This window comes from Podarcis bocagei, assembly GCF_964188305.1.
Source record: "Podarcis bocagei genome assembly, chromosome: 2".
Lineage (NCBI taxonomy): Eukaryota > Metazoa > Chordata > Lepidosauria > Squamata > Lacertidae > Podarcis > Podarcis bocagei.
This window is the reverse complement of record NC_138126.1, coordinates 112,954,957-112,979,095: the sequence shown is the minus strand read 5'-3', so window position 1 is coordinate 112,979,095 and position 24,139 is coordinate 112,954,957. Positions and strand designations below refer to the sequence as shown.

Genomic DNA, 24,139 nt, shown 5'->3' with positions numbered 1-24,139 from the left:
ATTTTAAATTTAAAAACTTCATGAGACCAAACTGACCAGTCAGTCTTAAGTTCCTTGCAACTTGAGTAATATCAACGCATTCCCAAAAAATCTGACCGAGTGATTGGATATTTGATTGTTAATGATACTTTGGACACCACTGTTACTGGCTCTATATGCACTGCTAACTAGTTAATGTCCAAGAGTCAGAAATACTCTTTATTATTGTACTTGTAGACCACTCTTCAGTGTATGTCACAAGGTGGATTTGAAAAATGTGACAAAGCAAATAGATTTTACAAAAAACACACAGTAAAACCACAAAACAGTGTTGTGGGATGGGGGGGATTTCTCTTAAGCAGGGGAAACCCTAGTTCAAGCTATTACTTTGAACTAGAGATGTCTCTTGTAACAACTTTGAGAGTCCAAATGAGCTAGTTTAATATGGGTATAACAAATTAATCAATTGTGTAACAATAAACAGCTGGAAGAGCCAGGGACAAATTGGTTACTGCAATAAATTTAGGTAGGTAGCCATGTTGGTCTGACGCAGTCAAAATAAATTAAAAAATTGTCCAGTAGCACTTTAGAGACCAACTAAGTTTGTTCTGGGTATAAGCTTTCATGTGCATGCACACGAAAGCTTATACCCAGAACAAACTTAGTTGGTCTCTAAGGTGCTACTGGACAATGCAATAAATTTATTTGTTTGTTTGTATAGCGCTCTTCATCCAAGGTGGTTCATACCAATGTAAGCTTTTCTTTCCGTGTCTTCCGTATTACGGATCAACAGAACACACACAACAATGTGCCAACTGTTTCCTCTAACTCCACTCTCATGTTCTTATAGTTCTTTTTTTTTCCATTGGAGTACGCCGTATGAACACCAGTCAGAATCTTTTATCCACCCATCAAAAAACCAACAATGAAGAGAGAAGTCCCCCCCAAAAATATATTTATTTGCCTTTGGGTTACAAATTTACAAACAACATTTAAAGTAGGTTTAGCTCTTAAGATAAGACACATCTAGGATTACATTTCTCACAGGTGTCCAGTTTGCAGCAATGTGTACTTTGAAATAAAAGTTTCAACTTGTTCTCCCTGCAACATTTTCATCGCCCTCCAGTGAATGCTGCCACAGTTCTCAGGTTTGCCTTGGGACTGAGTCAGTTCCTCTCTGATGTAATCCAGCCAAATATCTTCAAAGGAAGAAAAAAGGCTAGTTAATATTGTGATAATGGAAATGCCCCCATGGGCCCAAAACTTAGCAACACATGATCCTATGTATGTTCCACCATTGGGGTATATGTGTGGAGTGGGTTTTTTTGCAAAATCTAGGACTAAAAACAGCAGTTGCTATAGTACTTACAATAGCACCTGTCAGAGCTGCTTCCAGGTCCCAGCTCACAGAGGACCACGCTAGCCGGTAGTACTGTACAAAAGTCTTTATTGAGTTACAGTTTCCATATTAAGCCGCAGCGTGCAGCTCTACGTCTTAGAAGCTAGACCGGCGAAGCTCCGTCTGAGTCTCCGCCTCCTGTACACCAACTTAATACTCTAGCCTTACTCCACCTCTTCCGTCTTTCCTTCCTCCTCTGGGTCCCTCTACCCCCCGTGGTCTCTTCCTTCCTGGACTCTTCTGACGCCGACCCCCCGGACTCTGCTCCCTCTTTGCGGCGGGCTTTAGGACCTGGCTCCCTATCCGGACTGCTTACTGTGCCGCCTTCCTGTGCATTTGAACTTGGCGCGCGCGCGCAGCCTTCAACCTTCCTCTTGACCATTTCCTCGCTCCCCGATGGAGGTGTGGCCAATCCTAACTCCTGCCTTCCCGCTTGCGGCGAGCCGCCAGCTCCCGATACCTGGGACCCCTCCCCCCTACTGTGCTCTGGTGGGGAAGCTGGTCCCGATTTCCAACTGCTGCTCTCTGAGTCTCCTCTGGTCCCTTCTTCCTGGGGTGTCCCCCTAGGCTCCCCCCTTGCTCTGACCACTGGCGCCCCTTTCTGTGAATCTTCCGATTCACTGGAAAGAATCGGAGATCTCGGGCCGCTGTCATCGCTCATATTTCCTTCGGATTCCTCCCCCTCGCTCTCCGTTTCCTCCCTTTCCTGTGCCTCTGCTCCTGAACCCCTGACAGCACCTTTTTAAAGATTATTTACTCCGCATCAAAGATGAGAAAGTGGTTCCAGCAGAAGTGGTGGGTTTCGATTTGCGTTATGGTGTATGTTGAATAAGGGTCGCGGGTGGCGCTGTGGGTTAAACCACAGAGCCTAGGACTTGCCAATCAGAAGGTCCGCGGTTCGAATCCCCACGACGGGATGAGCTCCCGTTGCTCGGTCCCTGCTCCTGCCAACCTAGCAGTTCGACAGCACACCAGTGCAAGTAGATAAATAGGTACCGCTCCGGCGGGAAGGTAAACAGCATTTCCGTGCACTGCTCTGGTTCACCAGAAGCGGCTTAGTCATGCTGGCCACATGACCCAGAAGCTGTACGCCGGCTCCCTCGGCCAATAAAGCGAGATAAGCGCCACAACCCCAGAGTCAGTCACAACTGGACCTAATGGTCAGAGGTCCCTTTACCTTTATATGTTGAACAATGTAGACATTGATGATGAGCAACCTTTGGGCCAAGTCCAGAGTAAAATAACTTGTGCACAACTTTAAAAAAAATATCCCTTTCCTGTACATTGGATGGCTCTGGCTACCACAGGCTTATGGCCAGCCCCCAGCTTAGCCAGATGCTTAATTCTGGGGATTTGAGGGGTGGTGTGGGGATTTCATCTGAGGGACGTTGCTATTTGGGCTGCCTCCTTATTTGGCTGCCAACTTCATCCTTATTACCATCATCTCTGACCACTGGTCCTGTTAGCTAGGGATGATGGGAATTGTAGTCCCAAACATCTGGAGGGGCGGAGTTTGCCTATGCCTGCTTATGATTCTGGCCTAAGTAGGTTCTCAAGATGACACGCAATAAAATCCAGTTTTTTGCGTGTGTGTGTTTAAATTTACTCTAATCAAAATGCAGATAGAAGGAAGAAAAGATCTCTGGTTATACCCACAACACTTGAAGAAATAAAACTTCTTACCGGGGTCTGTGGCACCGAATTCTCTCAAGGCACGTTCATAATATTCTCGGATATTGGACATTTTACAGGATTCCTTGGAGGTAGAAAAAAAGGGGGGGATAACTAAGGATGCTGAGCCAAAGGTTACAGCTGTTAAATATACTTGCCAAGTACATAAAACAGTGTGTTGCTATTTAGTCCTTCAGCCCATGAATTAAAAGGGCACAGGACTAAGAGCAGAAGCTGTGACAGGCTTGGGCAATAAAGTATTGAGAAGCTTTCCCCTCTCACGTGGCACTTTTCCTGCCTCACCACCCAAACCCATAGCCTTGAATGCTTCCCCTGATATTCCTTTTCCACTACCCCACCATACCCCCTGGTGCTCCCCGAAAACACACATATTCCTATCCCACCAGATGCAACCCTGGGCAGCAACTAACGTGAAAGTTAAAAACATTCAGAAAGCTTTATTCCAAGACAGAACACAAGTCAATCCAGCTCAGAACTGGCTGGCAGTGGCTCTTCAAAGTTTGGGGCAGGGTTATCAGCCTTACTCAAAGCTGCTCAGCCCTACTCAAAGCTGCCAGGATTTGAACCTGGGACCTTATGCATGCAAAGCAGATGATCTACCACTGAAGGCAGCCCTGTACAAGGAAGTTTTTAAAGGTTCAATGTTTTGCTATGTCTTTATTACATATGCTGGAAGCCGCCCAGAGAGGCTGGGGCAACCCAGTCAGATGGGCGGGGTAATAATAATAATAATAATAATAATAATAATAATAATAATAATAATCTATTATTATTAATTATTATTATTATTATTATTATTATTATTATTATTATTATGCTAGACTACCAAAGAGTAGGCACTGATCTATGGGCCTTTTCGGGGCCCCATGCCTTTTAGTGCCCCCATGACAATGTATCAAAATTGGTTTATCAAAATTGTTGGTAAAAAAATAATAATGTACTAGGCATCCACAACGTTTAATCTGACACTGTGGAGCTATGACCTTTTCCCCAAGCAAACAAAAAAAGTATTAAAAAACAAGCAACATCTCTAGCTGTTTAAGGCTTTCAGAAAACAACACAACATTTTGAGTCAGGAAACGGAATAGCAACGATGCACTTGATATAGGTCAAATCCTTTAAAAAAGTTTCCAGATGTTTTCTAAAAAGGCACCTTTTAGTAGTCCAATCCCAACATATTCCAGCATATTAACCGCTGCTCCCTTTAGAAAATTCACAGTGGCACATGCCTCTAATGATACAGAACATCCTAAAACTAAGTTTGCCCTAAGTTACGTTACTCACTTGCTCCTTTTCAATCTGAATCATCTTCTTGAAGAACTCAAGGGAAAACGGGCGGCTTTCATGCAAACTAGGACATAAAAGATGGTGTGTGAGGGATTCAGTTTTTAAAAAACCACCAGAGAAAGCAGAATAAATAAATAATTGTATTTCTGTATATATGTGTGTGTGTGTTTCAGAAGGAGTTCTTCTAACCTGGTAAAGACTTTCTTTGCTTTCTTATAGCCACCAGCCCTGTACGCCCATTCAATATACTTTTCCTTCATGGTTACCGAGTCAGCAGGCAGCGTGGCAAGCAAAGATCTCTGCAAGTTAAAACGTAAAAAGAACCTGAGCACATTCAGAGAAGACCTGTGAAGCTCTTAAGCACATGTCATGGACTATGAGGAGCCGCCATATTTCGATCCGAAGTGGGATATTTCAACCCAGAGAGCTAAGGATTCAAATAAGAGAGCAGGACTGGTGTACACAGATGGAATAATTCTGAGTACATCTGAGTACATCTTGTAGTTTTGAGACTGTCCTTTCCAAATCAATATACAGTCATACCTTGGTTTTCGATCAGCTTAGTTCTTGAACGTTTTAGATCCCGAATGCCACAAACCCAGAAATGACTGTTCTGGTTTGTGAACTATTTTTGGAAGCCGAACATCCGACAGGGCTTCCGACTGGCTGCAGGAGCTTCCTGCAGCCAATCAGAAGCTGTGCTTTGGTTTCTGAACGTTTTGGAAGTCGAACGGACTTCCGAAACGTTCGAAAACCGAAAACTCAACAGCTGACAGCTTGGCCTCAGGATGTTGCACTCAGCAGAAGCCACGTGCCATGTTTGACTTCCGAGGCGTGTTCGAAAACCGAAATATTCGTCAATGGAGACGTTCAAAAACTGAGGTACCACTGTATTTAGAAATGGAGATTGTGTCTGAATGCATTCATACACACATTTATATCTGGGGTGCTTTCAATGGGTGTGTGCCCCCCCCAATTTGAGTATTACTGTCTCCAGTCATTCCCCTCCTTCTCCCCCTTTCTTGCACCCCCCCTCCTGCTTTGCTTCCACTTCTCTATTGTCAGAGACAACTCACATCTTCAGCAAAGGCTTTCCCCAAGTATGGCAGCGAGATCAGACACTGTCTTCCCTCGCCAAAGCCCTTGAGTCCAACTTAGTCTGGCTCCTGTACTCTACAAGGCTGTCTTGGGAATCACATAATTTCTTTGACCTGCAGATTACCAAGCACAGTGCTGGTTCTAAAATTAATGCTAACATGATAATGTTGCTAGTAAAACTATTCCCATCTGCTTTCCTGAATAGTTCTACCCACGCTGAGCTGTTGTTGTTTTCAAATAGGATATGTAATACCTGATAGAGTGCTTCCGTTTCAGGAGTGCTATTGACATTCTCGCTCCATTCTGTACATAGAATCCATAACAGCAAGCTGTCCTAGTGGTAGGAAGAGAGAAACATTAATTTTAGGCCATGGAAATACTGGGCATGATATGTTGGATGCGAGGCACACACATAGGAGCCAGACCCAGCATTTGAGGCTATGTGACAGCTATGAAACATATTTTTAAAAGCCACCAGAAAGCCCAGCGTGGGCTAGGAGATTAGGATGGCAGCAGAATTAATGCACTTATCTTCTTATTGGAGGGGTCTAGGCATATCAAGCACCTGTAACCCCTTGCTGCAGAGGATAATATCAATGGGGACAATAATAGTGATAACTTTGTTCTAATTACAGGTGTTTAGGCAAGTAACTTAGCCCTTAACTTAAGCATTACAAGCAAGGGGTGTGTGGCACACCATCTTAGTAACTCTGGGGTGTCCCCATAGTCATGTGCCTTTCCCCAAGTTGCAGCTGCTGCCCACCCCCGTGGAGTGCAACTTATTCAATTATTATTATTATTATTATTATTATTATTATTATTATTATTATTATTATTCTGCCTATCTGATTGGGTGGCTTCCAACAAATTAAAACACATCAAACATTAAAAACATACAGGGCTGCCTTCAGATGTCTTCTAGAAGCCAGATAGTTGTTTACTTCCTTGACATCTGATGGGAGGGCGCCACCACCGAGAAGGCCCTCTGCCTGATTCCCTTTAACTTCACTTCTCACAGTGAGGGAACTGCCAGAAGGCCTTTGGAGCTGGATCTCAGTGTCTGGGCTGAATGATAGGGGTGGAGACACTCCTTCAAGTATACAGGGCCAAAGCCCTTTAGCGCTTCAAAGGTCAGTACCAACACTTTGAATTGTGCTTGGAAACGTACTGGGAGCCAATGTGGTCTCAGCGGTCGCTCCCAGTCACCAGTCTGGCAGTGGCATTCTAGATTAGTTTTAGTTTCCGAGTCACCTTCAAAGGTAGCCCCCCAGAGAGTGCATTGCAGTACTCTAAGCACAAAGGCATGCATACAAGACACCCTCCCACCATGGCTGAGGAAACCCATAGTCTAGCATCATTCCAAAGGCATTCTGGGGGAAAAAACACTAAATGGAAGGTCCAGAGAATTTGCGCCCGTCCACTGGGGGATATAGGAAGCCCTGAACACATATTTTTTAGATGTCCCTTTTATGATGAGGCATGTAGAGAAACCATTGACCCCCCTGCTGGTGAGGCTTGCTGACCTCCCGGTAAAGCAAAATTTCGATCTTCTCCTGTTAGGCAAAGACCACAAGATGCCCGGATTGTAGCCAGATTCTGCGCACAGATCTGTAGGCGCAGACCATCCCCCAATTCAATCTAGTTTGTTAAAATTCCCAAACCCGGATCCACGGGCGACTTTGGGTCATTTCTCTAAGGTAGTCTATTTTGAAGTTTTTATGAGTTTACATGCCTACCGCACTTTTAAACTTAAAATCCATTGTTGTATATTGTTTTAAATGTTTGTTTGCTATTGGGATGGTAGTTCCCTTTCTGTTTCTCAAGCTGGCCTCTGACCGTAATAAATTTCATTGCTAAATGGAAGGAGCAAATGAGAAGAGTTGTTGCCCCTGGCTTCACAGTAAACATCCCTGAACAGCATCTGTCCCCAAGATGAGGGGAACATTTCCCACCCACCCACCCAAGATCAGAACACATGCCCCCCCAAAATGCAAGTGAGGTGGCAAATTGGGGAGGAGGGTATTTCAAGGAAGCTGCCTGTGGCGTTTGCCTCCTAGGATGGGTCATAAGGAAAGGGTTAAAATGGGTGTGATGTGATTGGCCAGTGAGAATGCAAGGGGGGAATAAAAGTTAGAGTGGGAGGTTTTTAAAGTCAGTTGAGGTTTGGGAGTTGAGAGTTGAGGTTTGGGAGTTGAAGAAGGAAGAGGGAGGTTTAGGTGTGGGTTGGTAGAGTTGTATTGTGAGAGAGTGAGAGGAATTGTTAGGTGGAGTCAGATAGTTGGAATAATCAGTTTGGAGTTGTTAGGAACTAAGATTAAGAAACTGTCAAGGAAAACTAACTGAAACCATAAGCTTGTTCCTGCATTTAAAGATAAACTTGATTATTTGTTTATGTTAACAACTGACTGGACTCCGTGTGTCCCTGTGAGATACAGGGTGGTGGCAGCAGAAAAAGCAATCGCAGTGGCGGCACAGGGTCAAGAGACCATCAAACGTCCGGGGTCCCTGTGTGTGATTGCCACACTGCCCCTCCACCATGAGGCATGCAAACAGCGATCCTTTCATTCCAGAGGCTTGTCACTTACCTTTGCCTTAACTGCTCTAAATGCTTCCTGGAAACAAGGGCCTACACCATCTGTGTTCAGCTGGAGTAGCAACTTCAGCCGCATCTCCCACATTTCTACCAAGTGGCTGAATCGTCTCGTTGCCGCTGCTGCCACCTCTTCAGCCTTTTCTCGGAGGTCGAGCCCCAGTAAGAGCTGGAGCTGACGAGATGCAGATCAAAGATAAAACGGAAGCCTTTATTGAGAAATGTGTCCCAAGACCCAAAGCCAAGTCTTCTCGTTTCATGCGGTGTGGTGCTTTTTTATATATTTAAAAAAAGACCCAGCAAGAGCCATATACATCCTTACCCATTGCTGATAGAGAGAAGCTGGCAGCAACTGTAATTCATGAGCTCGGCTGCAAACACTTGATATCCTTTCCAACCTCTAAAAAAACAAGGAGAGATAAGGAAAAAAGAATGAGCTTCACTGCCACGCAGACTAGCCTCCACAAAAACAAAAGTAAACTTCTGAAATTGTCTGCAGGAATACTTAAAGCATTTACCTTCTGCTTTAACTCTTCACTGTTTGTCTTCCGGTTATATCTTTCCAAGCAAAAAGCGACGTAACGTTCCCACATGGCCTCTGGAGGATTAAAAATGTTTTTCTTAATAAAAATGGCAGTCACTCCTTCTGAACGAAAACAACCACAACACTGCTTTTTCAAGACCAGCTAAAGAAAAATTCAACAGTTTAAAGGGGGGGTGGAACCACCTATTCACAAGATTTGCTACAAGTTTCTTTCCTCCTTCAGTATCTTTATTTAGAAATTTTATAAGCCACTTGATCAAAGAGCTCACTGAGCAGTGCACGAATAAAATCGTAGATAAAACACAGCTAAAATCCACACGGTACAGACACTGTATAAACCTCAAGGCAGCTCTGGTGCTTTCTCCTACTTCTCTGAGTCAGCTGGGGATGAAAACGTACAAAGTCCCACTCTCTTGGAGCACACCATGAGTGAAAAGTGGATTACAGGACACCAGAAAGCAGACACGCATATGCTGCCCACCTCACGGTTCTTTTCCGTCACCAAAGCAACACAACCGAAAGTGGGCGGTACTGCCCTTTGAATATGATTTCTGAGGCGTTTCATGGGAGGCCTCTGGGAAGGTTTTGCATGAAATAAACCCTTGCTAACTAGGCTAGCCGGGTTCACTCAGCTGTTCCCTCCTCCATGCAAATTGCACAATGTGCGTTAAGTCCCTGAGGTGAAGCGGTTAGTGGCGTAAGGCCCGCAAACCCTTGTGCTACATGAAGGAACAAGGAGGGCCCTGCTCCCTCCCAACGCTGACACTCTGGCCGCCTTCTCAAATTCGGCAGAGGTGGCCATGAAACGGTTTTGGACCATACCACTTCAGACTGCAGGCAAAGGTTCTGAGGAAAAATCACTCTCTCGTGAGCAGCAGTACACTCCCAAGCATGGGATATGTCCTATAAAAGCTTAGCCTGGAAGCTTGCTCCTTGAAATCTAAATTTCTACGTGGAGGCATTTTATTTGAGGCTCAGGAAGGTGCTGAATTGGGGAACATTCAGTCATGCGAGTCTCTACCTGCAGTCTTGAGGTGGTCAAATCCAGACATGGCTTTATCACCTCATCTGCTATTAGAACTAGACCAACAAGCCTACAGTTCACCTTAAAGCCTATAGCTTAATTACTATTTTTGGAGGACATAAATCACCACTGTTATCGTGTAAAGGGAAAGGTAAAGGACCCCTGGATGGTTAAGTCCAGTCAAAGGTGACTATGGGGTTGCGGCACTCGTCTCGCTTTTCAGGCTGTGGGAGCTGGCGTTTGTCTGAAGACAGCTTTCCAGGTCATGTGGCCAGCAAGACTAAACTGCTTCTGGCGCAATAGGACACCGTGATGCAAACCAGAATGAACGGAAATGCCATGAAACCTGATTAACAATTGCAAGCGGATGAGAAGGACAAATGGACAAGCACTAGGAAAGCTTGCTGCCTCTCTTGCATTTCCAGATGGGTGTTTAAGCGTGGGAAGGAGGCTCATCGCGCATGGAAATTCTTCACAGCATCTGCATGACATCATTGGCAAAAACAAAAGTATTGCCTTCCCGTTTTCATTCAAATATACCCCTTTCAGGGGAAATCTGAACACTTAAAAATTAAAAAATAACCACACACATATTGAGCTCTTCAAGTCCATCAGTTCATAGTTAATTTGGGAATCATGACTACATACATCTTCAAAGCTCTACCGCAAGAACTGGAAGTATCGTTTATGTTTTAGAGATTTTATACTTTATAAATGCTGGTATATATTAGAGGCACAAGTTCTAACCTGTGGGAAGGGAGGCGACTGCTTCATCAAACACCATGCAACACCGTTCTTCTTTTAGGGCTGCTTCCTGTGCTTTTGACTGTTTGGACCGATGTTCTGTTGTGGGCAAGGAGTCCTTCTCCAGCTCCTGCCGTGCTATGTAGTCCCACATAAGAGGATCGTTGGAGTATTCTGCCTGCAGGCTAAGAGGAAAACTATCATGCTATTGTTCCATGCGCTACCCTCTTCTTAGGAGGGAGCATTAAGAGTGCTTTGCTCTACAAGCAGGCAGCTATATCACAACAGTGACATTTTATTTATCCTGAGATACTCTCGGCACCAATTCAGGTGAAGCCACATCAGACATGCCGGAGTCTGCCAAGTCATAGTCTGGTCTACACACACTAAAGAACAGAATGGGGATGAGGTGGTAGACTGAAAGTGAGAACATCAAACCTGAATGCTTTCCATGTTAAACAAAATAATACTTCTAGCACAGTGGCTTCCAAACTTTTCTTTCCCAAAGACCACTTGGAAATTGCTGAAGGTCTTGGCAGACTACTTAATGATTTTTCTGCCTGTTGTAGCAATTGCAATGCGATGCGATATATGTTGTATGATATATGTTTTTAAAAATTGTATTTTTACAGACACGCTGCAGACCACCTGAATGGACGACACTAATAGTTCTCCACAACCACCCCAGACTTACTTTTCCAGAATTTCCTTTTGAAGGTCTTGTGTAAAATCAAAAAGTTTTGCAATTGACAGCAGTGACAGAAGAAACTCGGCACCTAGAATGGAGTGAGACAGACAGACGGTAATTAGGGAGGGTCCAGAACCTCATAAACAGTCTCTCTTAAGCCAGAAAATATTTAACAAATAAAATATATGTACTCTATAACAAGAGGATTAATTTAAAAAAATGAATAAAACCGTAAGAACTCTCTTGCTTGAAACGCATCTCTTTAATGTGGAGTGTCAAATTTTGCCGCAAGGCTTGGATTGACTTGTATGTGAACTTGCCTACGCAATTCATGAATGCTCAGTACAGCAGCTGGGACAGATCAGTCTGTAGATCACGAGGCTCTTAACCTCAGGGTCATGGGTTCCAGGCCCCACATTGGGCAAAAGATTCCTGCATTGCAGGGGGTCAGACTAGATGACCCTCAGAGTCCCTTTCAACTCTTGTGATTCTATGCAGATAATACCAGGTCAGAGACAACTGGCCCATCAATACTACCATCCTGAGAGCAGCCAAATCCAGATGCTACAAGAAAGCTGAACAACTCATCCTACATACTAGTAAATATATTTCTTTAAAAGCTAGGTGCCACTTTTGAATTTTAAATCAGTCCCAAAATTCATAAAACCATTTGAAACAATAAACAACAGTGAAAACATCCACATACAGTGGTACCTCGGGTTACATACGCTTCAGGTTATATACGCTTCAGGTTACAGACTCCGCTAACCCACAAATAGTACCTCAGGTTAAGAACTTTGCTTCAGGATGAGAACAGAAATTGTGCTCTGGCAGTGCGGCGGCAGCAGGAGGCCCCATTAGCTAAAGTGGTGCTTCAGGTTAAGAACAGTTTCAGGTTAAGTACGGACCTCCGGAACGAATTAAGTACTTAACCCGAGGTACCACTGTAGTTGATTTAATTTCAGAAACCTCCGCAGCCAGAACCAAACCAGAACTCAGTTATCAACACTTGTGGAAAGTTAGGGTGAGCAGAGAGGTCGTTTAACTGTCTGTGAAAGCACCCCTTTGTCAGTAACACCTTCAGGGTTGTAGCCACCCCAAAATCATTCTGTTAGAATGGGTGCCGCAATATTCAACCCCAGCCAGCCAAACTTCAGTCACCAGTGGCCTATATTTATTTTTAAAAACCTAAGGCAAGTTGCTGGGACGCAGGTGGCACTGTGGGTTAAACCACTGAGCCTAGGACTTGCCGATCAGAAGGTCAGCGGTTCGAATCCCCGCGACGGGGTGAGCTCCCGTTGCTCGCTCCCTGCTCCTGCCAACCTAGCAGTTCAAAAGCACGTCCAAGTGCAAGTAGATAAATAGGTACCGTTCCGGCAGGAAGGTAAACGGCTATTCCGTGCGCTGCTCTGGTTCGCCAGAAGTGGCTTAGTCATGCTGGCCACATGAGCTGGAAGCTGTACGCTGGCTCCCTCGGCCAATAAAGCGAGATGAGTGCCGCAACCCCAGAGTCGGTCACGACTGGACCTAATGGTCAGAGGTCACTTTACCTTTACCTAAGGCAGGTTGCTACTTAAAACACACACACACACGAGAAACACAACATGGAGTTACCTTTGATTTTCTGAACAGCATTTCTGTAGACAACTCGGGCCATTGCACCATTAAGTATTTCCTCAGAATAGCTGAATTCACCCTAAAATTGCAGGCAAAAGACAAGCTTTCATGTCCTAGACCCTTTTCATATTAAAAAAACAATTCATGGCACATGACCAACACCTTTTCCTCCACAGAGTTGCAACCGGGGCCCCACTGCACATATGAGCCACTGCACTGTCAGAGAAATGCTCCACATATATTGATAGGTGGACATTCCCCAATATTGAAAAAGCAACAATAGTGTGGCCTCTGGTTAGCTTTGTTGGCATATATTTTCCATAAGCAATGAGGGTAGGGGGGGAGGAGGAAAAGCACAGCAGGTCACAAAAAACTTGCAGCTTGTCAACGTCTTCCAGAAGCAACACAATACACTTTGGTGGGCAGGGTCAGGAAAGGGCAAGATGGAATAATTTAGCTTTTTCCTACCCACCCCAAGCCATTTGGGTGGGGTGGGCTACATGTTCAACAGAATACATAAATGAAAAAGGAACTTGGCAAAGAACCTTTCACAAGAGGTGTGTGGTCTCTGAAAGAGTGCAGTCACTCAACAAAACACAATCCGGTGTTCGCCTTGTGTTTGTTAACAGCTGTACAAGTTACTAGAACTGTTCCACAGCACATGTCCCAAGTTGATGACTCGCCACTATTACAGGAGCACAGAAACATTGCTCCATGGGAGAAAGCTGCGCCAGCGATGATCTTCGAGTCACGGAGACTCTGTGCTGCACTTAAAGGACAAGCACAAGACCAATTAAGGGATAGCTGTTTTTGCTTCAGATGTCTCAAATGGACACATAGCACAGGAAAGTACAGTGGACGAAAACCGGCAGAGAGGGACTGAGAGAGATTTGAAGGCCTCGGACGTGAGGAATCCAGGCTAAGAACTGATATTATGGACATATTTTGGGGATTGAAACCGGGAAAGGGGGGGGGGAGAGTTTTTGAATCCAAAGGGTGTATAATTTTATGTTGTTGTTGTTTTTTCTTAGTATGTTTAGTAATTATTATAAAATTGGGAAATCTGTGGAAGGGAATTTGGGTCGACCTTAGGAAAAGACGTAAAAGATTAGTATTATGAATCAATTGAGGTATAAGTTAAATTTGGTTAATGAAGAAGAATTTAGTTAAAAAAACAATAATAAGGTAAAGGTGGGAGATAAGAACTTGCTGAGTTAACTATTGGAATTAGGATGTATGAGGGGGAGGTGCGGGGAAGTCAGGGAAAGTGGTTAAGAAAGTAAGGATTTGAAATTATGCATGTTTGTGTTTGTGTGTCTGTGTTGTGTCTTGTATAAAATCTAAAAACCCAATAAAAATTTTATATAAAAAAAAGGAAAGTACAGTGGACGCTTGGGTTGCGAACGTGATCTGTGAGGGATGCACGTTCGCAAGCCGCAGTGTTCGCAACCCGCAGCTGTGCACACATGGGTTGCGATTTGGCGCTTCTGCGCATAGCGTGATTTACTGCTTCTGCGCATGCGCAACCACCGAAACCTAGAAGTAACCCGTTCCAGTACTTCCGGGTTTCGGCGGTCCGTAACCTCAAAAAATGCTACCTAAGGCATCTGTTAACCCGAGGTATGACTGTACTGTATAAGCGTGTCGTAATTTATTGTATTGCAAACACTTCAAATGATACAACTTAACTGTCTAAGTCAGAGGCGGGAAAACATTTTCCAGATTAAGGATCCCCATACCCTCCTGGGCCACGTTTTGGGGGATGCACACCAGTGATGGGAAGGGGGCCAGAAGCAGGCGCAAAGTGAGTACAGCAACTGTTGTGACACTTTACCGTACAAAGTTAAGTGCATCCCAGTCGCCAGGGCCGGATTTAGGTTTGATGAGACCCTAAGCTACTGAAGGTAATGGGGCCCTTTATATATTCAGCTGTCCTTTGTCAACAACAAATTGTTGCTGTTTTTTGGGTTGAACATATGCTATATGGTAATTTATGGACCTAATAGGTATCTAAAGCCATTTGCACGTAACAAAATATGTATATCAAAGTAATTGTTGAACTGAAATACAATTAAGAAGAAGTATATTAATAGTGAAATACAATTAAGAAGAAGTATATTGGGGGGTACAGAAGTACTGTTTTGGGGGGACAGGAGACAGGCGGGTGTGGAGGACTCCCAGGTCCTGAATGGGGTAACTGTGCCCCTGAAGGGCCAGGTGCGCAGCCTGGGAGTCATTCTGGACTCACAGCTGTCCGTGGAGGCGCAGGTCAATTCTGTGTCCAGGGCAGCTGTTTATCAGCTCCATCTGGTACGCAGGCTGAGACCCTACCTGCCTGCGGACTGTCTCGCCAGAGTGGTGCATGCTCTAGTTATCTCTCGCTTGGACTACTGCAATGTGGGGCTACCTTTGAAGGTGACCCGGAAACTACAACTAATCCAGAATGCAGCAGCCAGACTGGTGACTGGGACCGGCCGCCGAGACCATATAACACTGGTCTTGAAAGAACTACATTGGCTCCTAGTACGTTTCCAAGCACAATCGGTGCTGACCTTTAAAGCCCTAAACGGCCTTGGTCCAGTATACCTGAAGGATCGTCTCCACCTCCATCATTCTGCCCGGACACTGAGGTCCAGCGCTGAGGGCCTTCTGCCAGTTCCCTCGCTGCAAGAAGCCAAGTTACAGGGAACCAGGCAGAGGGCCTCCTCGGTAGTGGCACCCGCCCTGTGGAACGCCCTCCCATCAGATGTCAAAGAGAAAAATAACTACCAAACTTTTAGAAGACATCTGAAGGCAGCCCTATTTAGGGAAGCTTTTAATGTTTAATAGGTTATTGTATTTTAGTGTTTTATTAGAAGCCACCCAGAGCGGCTGGGGAAACCCAGCCAGATGGGCAGGGTATAAATAATATATTATTATTATTATTATTATTAGGCAAGAGAATGGGGCTCTAAGCTATAGCTTGTTTTGCTTATACATAAATCCGGCAGTGCCAGTCACACAACGCTCACAGGTTTCCACAAACACACACCCATCTCCACCCAGGGAGGAAAGAGGCATTTTCACAGTTCAAGGACTTATTTCAGCCAAGCAAAAGCACTTGAGAAGGGTGTAGAGACAGGCTGAAGAGGAGTGTGGCCTGGGGACAGGAGATGTAGCCTGGAAAAAATTCCCAAGGGCTCAACGGACAGGTCTAGAGTTTCCCCACCCCTGACCCAAGGGGAATTGTTTCTGGCACAGGCAGAAATTTTCCGTGACTAACGACATCTCATTTCTTACCAGGTCCATCTTTGCTTGCTCAAATTCTTTCTTCTCTTTCCTTTGCTTTTCGGCATTCATGAGCTCCATCCTGAAATACTACAGAAACAAAGAAAGGCAAAGAGAGGGAAATGAAGTGGCAAAGGCTTCAAACGCCAGCGGAGAAGGATTCCTTGTTACTACTGTGGTTAATAGCGGTGCTGATGTAAAACGTAACTGGAGTAACATCAGGAATAGGAAATCAGCCATTTTGTGGCGTGCTCCCAATTAACCATGATTAAGGGACTCCCAGCATTATGACTACTACTAAAAAAAAAAATTAGCTGTCTTCTTCTTAATAAACTTTCCATTCGTTGTTCTTTTGACTTTTCCCTCACTACTGGTTCTTGACACTGTTGAAGACTTTGCCCGGTTAAGCGCTTCACCAGAAACTGACGCCGTGATTGTGGGTGGACCAGGATAAACATGGCTGTTTCACAACAACAGAGGCTACTATTGACACATAAAAATAATGACGACAGTGGAGATCAAGTTGGCATGTTAAAATTTTAGAGAGAAAATTTAAAGCTCCCTTGGACTTTTGATGATTTTAACAACAAAAGCAATACTAAACTGCATCACTTTCAAGCTACAAAGATAAAACACGAAGGACTTCACAAGAACTACTGCATATCTCACTTTCCCACCCATGGTAAAGACAATTACCGGTACATCTGAAGTTTTTCCTGGCAGACACACTCTGACTCAATGCCTACCGTATTTAACTATAGCTTTGAGAATGAAAAAAGGGCATCATACTATTAGCTCGAAAGTTATATGTATATAAAAAAGCAACAGTATGTCCAACCAGGCTCACTTGGCCCATTCATTACATCTCCTTAGGCACTAAACAAAACCATTTCTCTTCAACCAGGCCTTTGACTGATTAGCATTATATGGCTTTTTAAATGTGTCTGTGGGAGCGGGGTTATTGGTTTGTTTTGCTTTTACTTTACTACGCATTTTGTGTTTTCGTTTTGTATTTTTCTGTTGTGAACGGCCTTGTGATCTTCGGAGGAACTACAACTAAAAAAAAGAATAATTTGCCAGTGAGGCTGGAAAACCAGAATGGCGTTCTGTTCTTCAGTTCAACAAACTAGCAGTCAATCAACAAGCAGATCTTAGCTGAAACGAACTAGTTAAACATTTGCAGCGGTGGAGGGGGGAAGCATCAGAAATACATATTACCTCTTGATACAGTTTGGGACATTCTGGATGGAAACGCAAGGCACGAAGGAACAACTGCCGGGCACTTTCAGATGACAGGCGGTCCTCCATTTCCCATTTTGCAGCCATGATCCAGAGAGCTACAACAGAGAGTGAGAGAGAGATGCATGGTCCTGTTTAAGACAGCCACTGCAAAACCAGCTGACAACCAAGAAGTCATTCCGAGTAATGGTTCTTATGCCTTGTTCTGCTAGCCTCGCCTTCCCCAACCTGGTACCTTCCAGATACTGCTAGACTACACCTCTCATCATCCCTGGGCATTGGCCACACTGGCTGGAGCTGATGGGATCTGGAGGACACAACATTGGGGAAGGTTGCTCTGGTATACCAACATAACCTGTTCCATCAGCTTAAATGAGCCAGATCAGGCAAGCGAATTGTGCCACTGCCAAGATATCCCATCCATCACTCCAAGACTGCCTACCCCACTCACTTCATTTACAAGAGTAAGTACTGTACCTGGTTTGTTGGGATGAAGGGCTAACATGGCTGAAAACACCTTGCCCAGCTGTATTTTCCTGTTCTATTAGGAAACAGAAAGCATCATATCACTGTCTTATATTGTGTACCTTTTCAAGTGAAACAGATACACCTTCATTACACAGGACTTTGATACTGTCTGGTTTGCCATCTTACAGTGAAATATATCTGGATCTGCACAGCAGGCAACTTACAGTTTTTAGTACCTGCAGTGATCCATGCAACGGTCACCTCCAGGCTTGACTACTGTAATTTGCTCTACGCGGGGCTGCCCTTGAAGCTGTCCCAGAAACTCCAGCGGGTGCAGAATGCTGCAGCGAGGCTCCTCACAGGGTCTCTGCCATGGGAGCACATTCACCCAGTGCTTTTCCAGCTGCACTGGCTCCCGGTGGAGTACAGGGTCAGATTTAAGGTGCTGCTTTTGACCTTTAAAGCCCTTCACGGCCTAGGACCCTCGTACCTATGGGATTGCCTCTCCTGGTATGCCCCACAGAGAGACTCAAGGTCCATAAATAGCAACACCCTAGTGGTCCCGGCCCTAAGGAAGTTAGATTAGCTTCAACCAGAGCCAGGGCCTTTTCAGCACTGGCTCCAGCCTGGTGGGACGCTCTGCCTCATGAGACCAGGGCCCTGCAGGATCTGATTTCTTTCCGCAGGGCCTGTAAGACAGAGTTGTTCCGCCTGGCCTTTGGCTTGGAGCCAATTTGATTCCCTCCCCCTCTTTCTTTTTTCTTTTCCTTTCTCCTCCTGCGATGAGGCTACATTTTAATATTTTAATGTTTCAATATTTTAATGTTGTATTTTAATTTTGTTTTTAAGTTGTATTCATTCAACTTGTTTTTATTATTGCTTGTTAGCCGCCCTGAGCCCAGCCTTGGCTAGGGAGGGCGGGGTATAAATAAAAATTATTATTATTATTACTATTATTATTCCCCATAACAAAAGCTTGGGGTGGTCAGGCAGAACAACAAAGCTCAAACAGCAGCAAGACTGTGAATATTTATTTAGTATTTATTTATTTATCACCAACTCCGGCTGTTGTAAACTCTGTCATGCATACTCATATATAAGAGACAGAGACTAACTCACAGTCCTCTGATAGTACTGGCAGGTAAAAATATCAAAAGCAAGTCCAGTCATTCCAACAAATCCGGTCATTTCAACAAGGTTCTTCCAAATTATCACCATGCAAAGACCACATCCCGTGGCTCCCTTGAAAGGAGGTTCAACTGCTTTATAAGCTCACAGCTGAAATGAGGAAATTACACTCCAATACTCACCCATTTCTTGCAAAAGGCCACATGAGACAACCACAGCTGAAGATCATCCTATGGAAGTGAAACAAAGAGGAGGGTACAGGTAAGCTAAGAACACAACAAGTACCATTAATCCAGAATTGTTATCCTTTTTACAACAATGGCGTAAGGAGCAAGATATGGGAAAGTCAAAGCTTCCACAGCCAGCAATTGAGAAAAGAAACTATGGAATGAAGAAGTGTCTCAACTAGCAGTCAGTGATGGACCTGTCTTTCAGGAGGAGGAAGAACCAGTATTCTAAAACAAGCATTTTAGAAACTAAAAAGGTAAAGGTAAAGGGACCCCTGACCATTAGGTCCAGTTGTGACTGACTCTGGGGTTGCGGCGCTCATCTCGCTTTACTGGCCGAGGGAGCCAGCGTACAGCTTCCAGGTCATGTGGCCAGCATGACTAAGCTGCTTCTGGCGAACCAGAGCAGCGCACGGAAATGCCGTTTACCTTCCCGCCGGAGCAGTACCTATTTATCTACTTGCACTTTGACGTGCTTTCGAACTGCTAGGTTGGCAGGAGCAGGGATCAAGCGACGGGAGCTCACCCCGTCGCGGGGATTCAAACCGCCGACCTTCTGATCGGCAGGTCCTAGGCTCTGTGGTTTAACCCACAGCGCCACCTGCGTCCCTATTTTAGAAACTAGAAAGCTACAAATTGCAACTTGTTTGTTCTTGGCTTACCACTCATGGTTTGTTTGGAGCAAGACAACCCATGAGCCCAGGTTTGAACATAACACTAAGCCAAACTCTGTCACAGCTCCAAGAAAAACAGCAACACCACGAGAGGAGTGAAACAACTGCTGTTTTCTAACTATGTCGCTAGGACACCTGCCCATTCATACTTAGCTGCAGTTTGGCTTTAGAATTTTGCACAAATAAGGTCAGCATCATGTTACACAAGAGGTTATACAAAATCATCCAAGTGCTATAGAATAAAACAGTCTTACACTCCATTTTGTTGTGGCCCGTTTGAAGACACCATGTATTCTCTGCAGAATGGAGTATTCAATCTCATCTTTCTTGAACGAGTAGCCCGTGCGCTATGGAAAACAATGACCAACTTTACAATCCTTGATAAATTCCATAAAGAGCTCTTCAAGTTTTCAGTTACATGCCGACTTACCGCTCTTCTTTTCTTAATCAATTCCAAAAGATTGATTTCATACTGAAAGAAAGAAAATATTTAGAAGGTCAACAATACTTCAAGGATGATAAAAACTGAGAAATGTCTAGCACAGAAAAAGCCATGCATTTATTGCTTTATATAGATTTTATATGCTATTATATAATAACAACTGCAATTAAGGCCTGTAATAATGAGGTGAATAAATCAAAAATTATCCAGTGCCCATTCATCCTAGCTACTAAACATGGAGAAACGCTCCTCCCCAGTCAGTGGGCTGAATCCTCTTGGATTTTGATGGAACCAAAACATACATTTACCACTTTCTCTCTCTCTCTCCCCCCCCCCCTCTCTCTCTCTCTCTCTCGCACACACTCATTTCTCTATGTAGGGTCCAGAAAGACTTCTGTCTATTCTTAAGAGCTGCTGCTAATCAGTGCATAGACCAGGGATGGGGAACCTGCGAACCTCCAGATGTTGGTAGTCCAAACCCCATCAACCTCAGCCAGCATGGCCAATTGTCAGGGATTATGGGACCTGTAGTCCAGCAACATCTGGAGGGTCAATAAGTTATCTACTCATCTGGTGATATAAGGCAGCTTCCCGTTTTTAAAAGGCCCTCTCTACATCCTTATAACTGCATTGTAATTAATGTATAGATCTGTCTGCTGCAGCAAAATTTAGAACCAAGAGATATACCAGACAAGTGCATTTGACAACTAAGCCATGCTTTCTTGCATTATGTTTTCAGTTCACATTTTTAAGAAACACCACAAGATATAACGCTTGTTAACTGAGAAAAATATCAAGAGATGAAAGCATACTGAAAATGAATCTTCTTAAGAAACCTACCTGAATGTAACTGATAAAATTCTCCTTATGGAGTGCTCTCCGTTGTATTTTATATTCAAGGGCTAAGGTCTTCTTAATAACCGCCCTGCAGAAATACAAAAAGGTAACATCCTTCCATGGTTCCCAATCCACAGAAAAACACAGGTATCACAACAAATTGAGGTGTTAACAACTCAATTTCCTCCTTATCGTCCATGTCTGGAGAGGGGCTTGCAGGTTCTAGATAGGTGCCTGGCTGTTAGAATGGGCTGGGTGGGGGGCTGATAAAATCCTGAAAAGATGTTACTGAATATATGGAAAATAACTGTGTACAGCTGAAAACGCTGGCAGCAGTAAGATAAATTCCACAGTGTAAATAAGTTTTGAGGGATGTCACAATGGAAAAGCGACTGGCATAGTTTTTTGTAAAACATGCAGGGATATAAAATATATATGATGAACCATGAAAAGAGAAGAAGGGAAGTCTTAAGTATGTAAAATGTTTATCTGAACTTGTAAAACAGAAGATTTAATAAAAATCACATTTACAAAAAATAAAAATAAAAGATGTAATGGCTTGGCTGTGAAATTTAGAACCCAAGAGATATACCAGAATGTGCATTTGAGCACTAAGCAGTGCTTTCCTGGCATTATATTTTCAGTTTGCATTTATGAGAAACAAAAGACACAGTTGGTAGCATTGAGATAAATTCCACAGTGTAAATAAGTTTTGATGGATGCAATAATGGAATAACTGAATGGTATAGTTTTTGTAAAAAAAAAAAATACAGGGATGTAAGATATGTAAAATGAACCATGGAAAGAGAAGCAGGGAAGTCATTGATATCTTAAGTATGTTAAATGTTTCTCTGAAATAGTAAAAATTAATAAAAATCATATTTATTTTTTAAAAGAAGATATTATGGCTTGGCTGCTTGCAGGTCTGCCGAGTAAGGTGAACAGCCTGTTCCCTACCAACCTTGAAGGAGTAGGACCAGGGCCAGATTTAGGTTTGATGAGGCCCTAAGCTACTGAAGGTAATGGGGCCCTTTATATGTCCAGCTGTCCTTTGTCAACAAATTGTCACTGATTTTTTTGTGTTGAATATATGCTACATGGTCATTTATGGACCTAATAGGTATCCAAAGCCATTTGCACGTAACAAAGTATGTATTTTATCAAAGTAATTGTTGAACTGAAATAAAATTTAGAAGAAGTATATTAATATATTAATAGTGAAATACAATTAATAAGTACATTAATAGGTAAAGGTAAAGGGACCCCTGACCATTAGGTCCAGTCGTGACCGACTCTGGGGTTGTGGCGCTCATCTCGCTTTATTGGCCAAGGGAGCTTCCGGGTCATGTGGCCAGCATGCCTAAGCCGCTTCTGGCGAACCAGAGCAGTGCAGGGAAACGCCGTTTACCTTCCCACCGGAGTGGTACCTATTTATCTACTTGCACTTTGACATGCTTTCGAACTGCTAGGTTGGCAGGAGCAGGGACCTCACCCATCGCAGGGATTCGAACCGCCAACCTTCTGATCGGCAAGTCCTAGGCTCTGTGGTTTAACCCACAGCGCCACCCGCGTCCCAAGTACATTAATTGTGGAATAATTATTAAGCTCTAACTTAAAATGGTTGGGGGCCCATTACTTACATCACAGGAGCCTACACAACACAAAACACTGTTGCTGTATGTAGGTTTTATTTGATTTGTTTTTACATTTTGGAAACGTACATCCAGGGGTTTTTTTTTCCTTTAAATTTTTGGGGGACCCCAAGAGAGTGTGACCCTAAGCTAGAGCTTGTTTAGCTTATACGTAAAACCGACCCACACAAACGAGGTTCCCTTTCCCCACCTTCCTGCTTCCACCCCCAATCCATGGGGTCGTTCCCTCCCTAGATCCCCGGGGATCGCGGAGATCCCGCCTCGCCCAACCTGATCTCTTTGCTGGTGAGGAGCCCGACCCTCCCCAGCTCCTCTAGCTCGGGGATCCGGTCCTCGATGCGCTGCTCGGTCCTCTCCGCCATGACCGGGAAAGGCGACCAGCCTCCGAGCGCCGGTCTCTATCTAGATGCACAGCAGCAGTGAGCAACACATGCCCGCGCCAGGAGAGAGACTCCACTTCCGCTTCCGCCGGGGCGTCGCCGCGTTTCCCTTCCGCGCAGGGCTCGCTGCCTCCCTGCGGCTCCCAGGGGAACTGCAGCATTTCTGGCTCCGGCCGGGAAAAGCGGCCAGGGCAGATCAGGGCCGCTTTGTCAGCCTTTCCTCCTCCGCACCTGTGAAAGGAAAACCTGGTCCAGACCTGAGGTGGGATGAGGGCCTGGTGACAACCTGAGTTGCTAAGATGTGGAATATACACTTCGTTAATTCAAGGAATATACACTTCATTAATCAAAATTTACCAATTTCTGTGAAACACCCCCAGCAATTTCCTACTAATCTTGTCTTCCATACTACAAACGCTGTCATTCGGGATCTCCCTCTTTGATATATCATCTGCAACACTCCTCTAAAATCAAAGGAGTTGCATTTATCTGGCACAGATAGTGTGAAATATCACGAAAATAATGGCATCGAGTGCCAGCTATAAAATACTAGCTGTACCTTCGCCACAGAAGCACCCAATAAAACAAAACAAAAATCCAACCTGCAATCCGAATGTGTAAAGGTAAAGGGACCCCTGACCATTAGGTCCAGTCGTGGCCGAATCTGGGGTTGCGACGCTCATCTCGCTTTATTGGCTGAGGGAGCCTGTATACAGCTTCTAGGTCATGTGGCCAGCATGACTAAGCCGCTTCTGGCGAACCGGAGCAGCACACGGAAACGCCATTTACCTTCCCGCCAGAGTGGTACCTATTTCTCTACTTGCACTTTGACATGGTTTCGAACTGCTAGGTTGGCAGGAGCAGGGACCGAGCAACGGGAGCTCACCCCGCCGCGGGGATTCGAACTGCCGACCTTCTGATCGGTAAGTCCTAGGCTCTGTGGTTTAACCCACAGCGCCACCCGCGTCCCAATCTGAATGTGTAGGATAAGTTATCGTTCACAGTACTATTCAGGTAGGTAGCCGTGTTGGTCTGACGCAGTCGAAATATATTTTAAAAATTAAAAAAATTGTCCAGCAGCACCTTAGAGACCAACTAAGTTTGTTCTTGGTATAAGCTTTCTGAAGAAGTGTGCATGCACATGAAAGGTTTGTTTTAGATAT

At 44.4% G+C, this 24,139-nt stretch overlaps 1 protein-coding gene across 1 annotated transcript; it reads right to left on the bottom strand.

Moving 5' to 3' along the window:
- Nucleotides 1-917: 917 nt before the first annotated feature.
- Nucleotides 918-23,054, bottom strand: UTP6 (UTP6 small subunit processome component). Its single transcript, XM_081181396.1, has 19 exons — nucleotides 22,867-23,054; nucleotides 20,948-21,032; nucleotides 20,096-20,137; nucleotides 19,920-20,012; nucleotides 18,947-18,994; nucleotides 17,646-17,709; nucleotides 17,148-17,266; nucleotides 15,942-16,019; nucleotides 12,660-12,741; nucleotides 11,052-11,133; nucleotides 10,361-10,542; nucleotides 8,564-8,643; nucleotides 8,368-8,445; nucleotides 8,041-8,220; nucleotides 5,709-5,789; nucleotides 4,547-4,656; nucleotides 4,355-4,421; nucleotides 3,062-3,134; nucleotides 918-1,178 (listed from the first exon to the last, which is right to left on the bottom strand). The coding sequence occupies exons 1-19, from the start codon at nucleotides 22,956-22,958 to the stop codon at nucleotides 1,021-1,023; spliced, it is 1,794 nt and encodes a 597-aa protein (XP_081037522.1). The 5' UTR covers nucleotides 22,959-23,054; the 3' UTR covers nucleotides 918-1,020.
- Between the last annotated feature and the right edge of the window lie 1,085 nt (nucleotides 23,055-24,139).

Excerpts from the sequence above, each read along its gene's own strand:
- UTP6 (XM_081181396.1), bottom strand. The coding sequence starts at position 22,958 with ATGGCGGAGAGGACCGAGCAGCGCATCGAGGACCGGATCCCCGAGCTA. Across the intron at positions 21,033-22,866 it reads CTCACCAGCAAAGAGATCAG|GGCGGTTATTAAGAAGACCT; the intron begins GTTGGGCGAGGC and ends GTATTTCTGCAG. Across the intron at positions 4,422-4,546 it reads GCAAAGAAAGTCTTTACCAG|TTTGCATGAAAGCCGCCCGT; the intron begins GTTAGAAGAACT and ends TTTATGTCCTAG.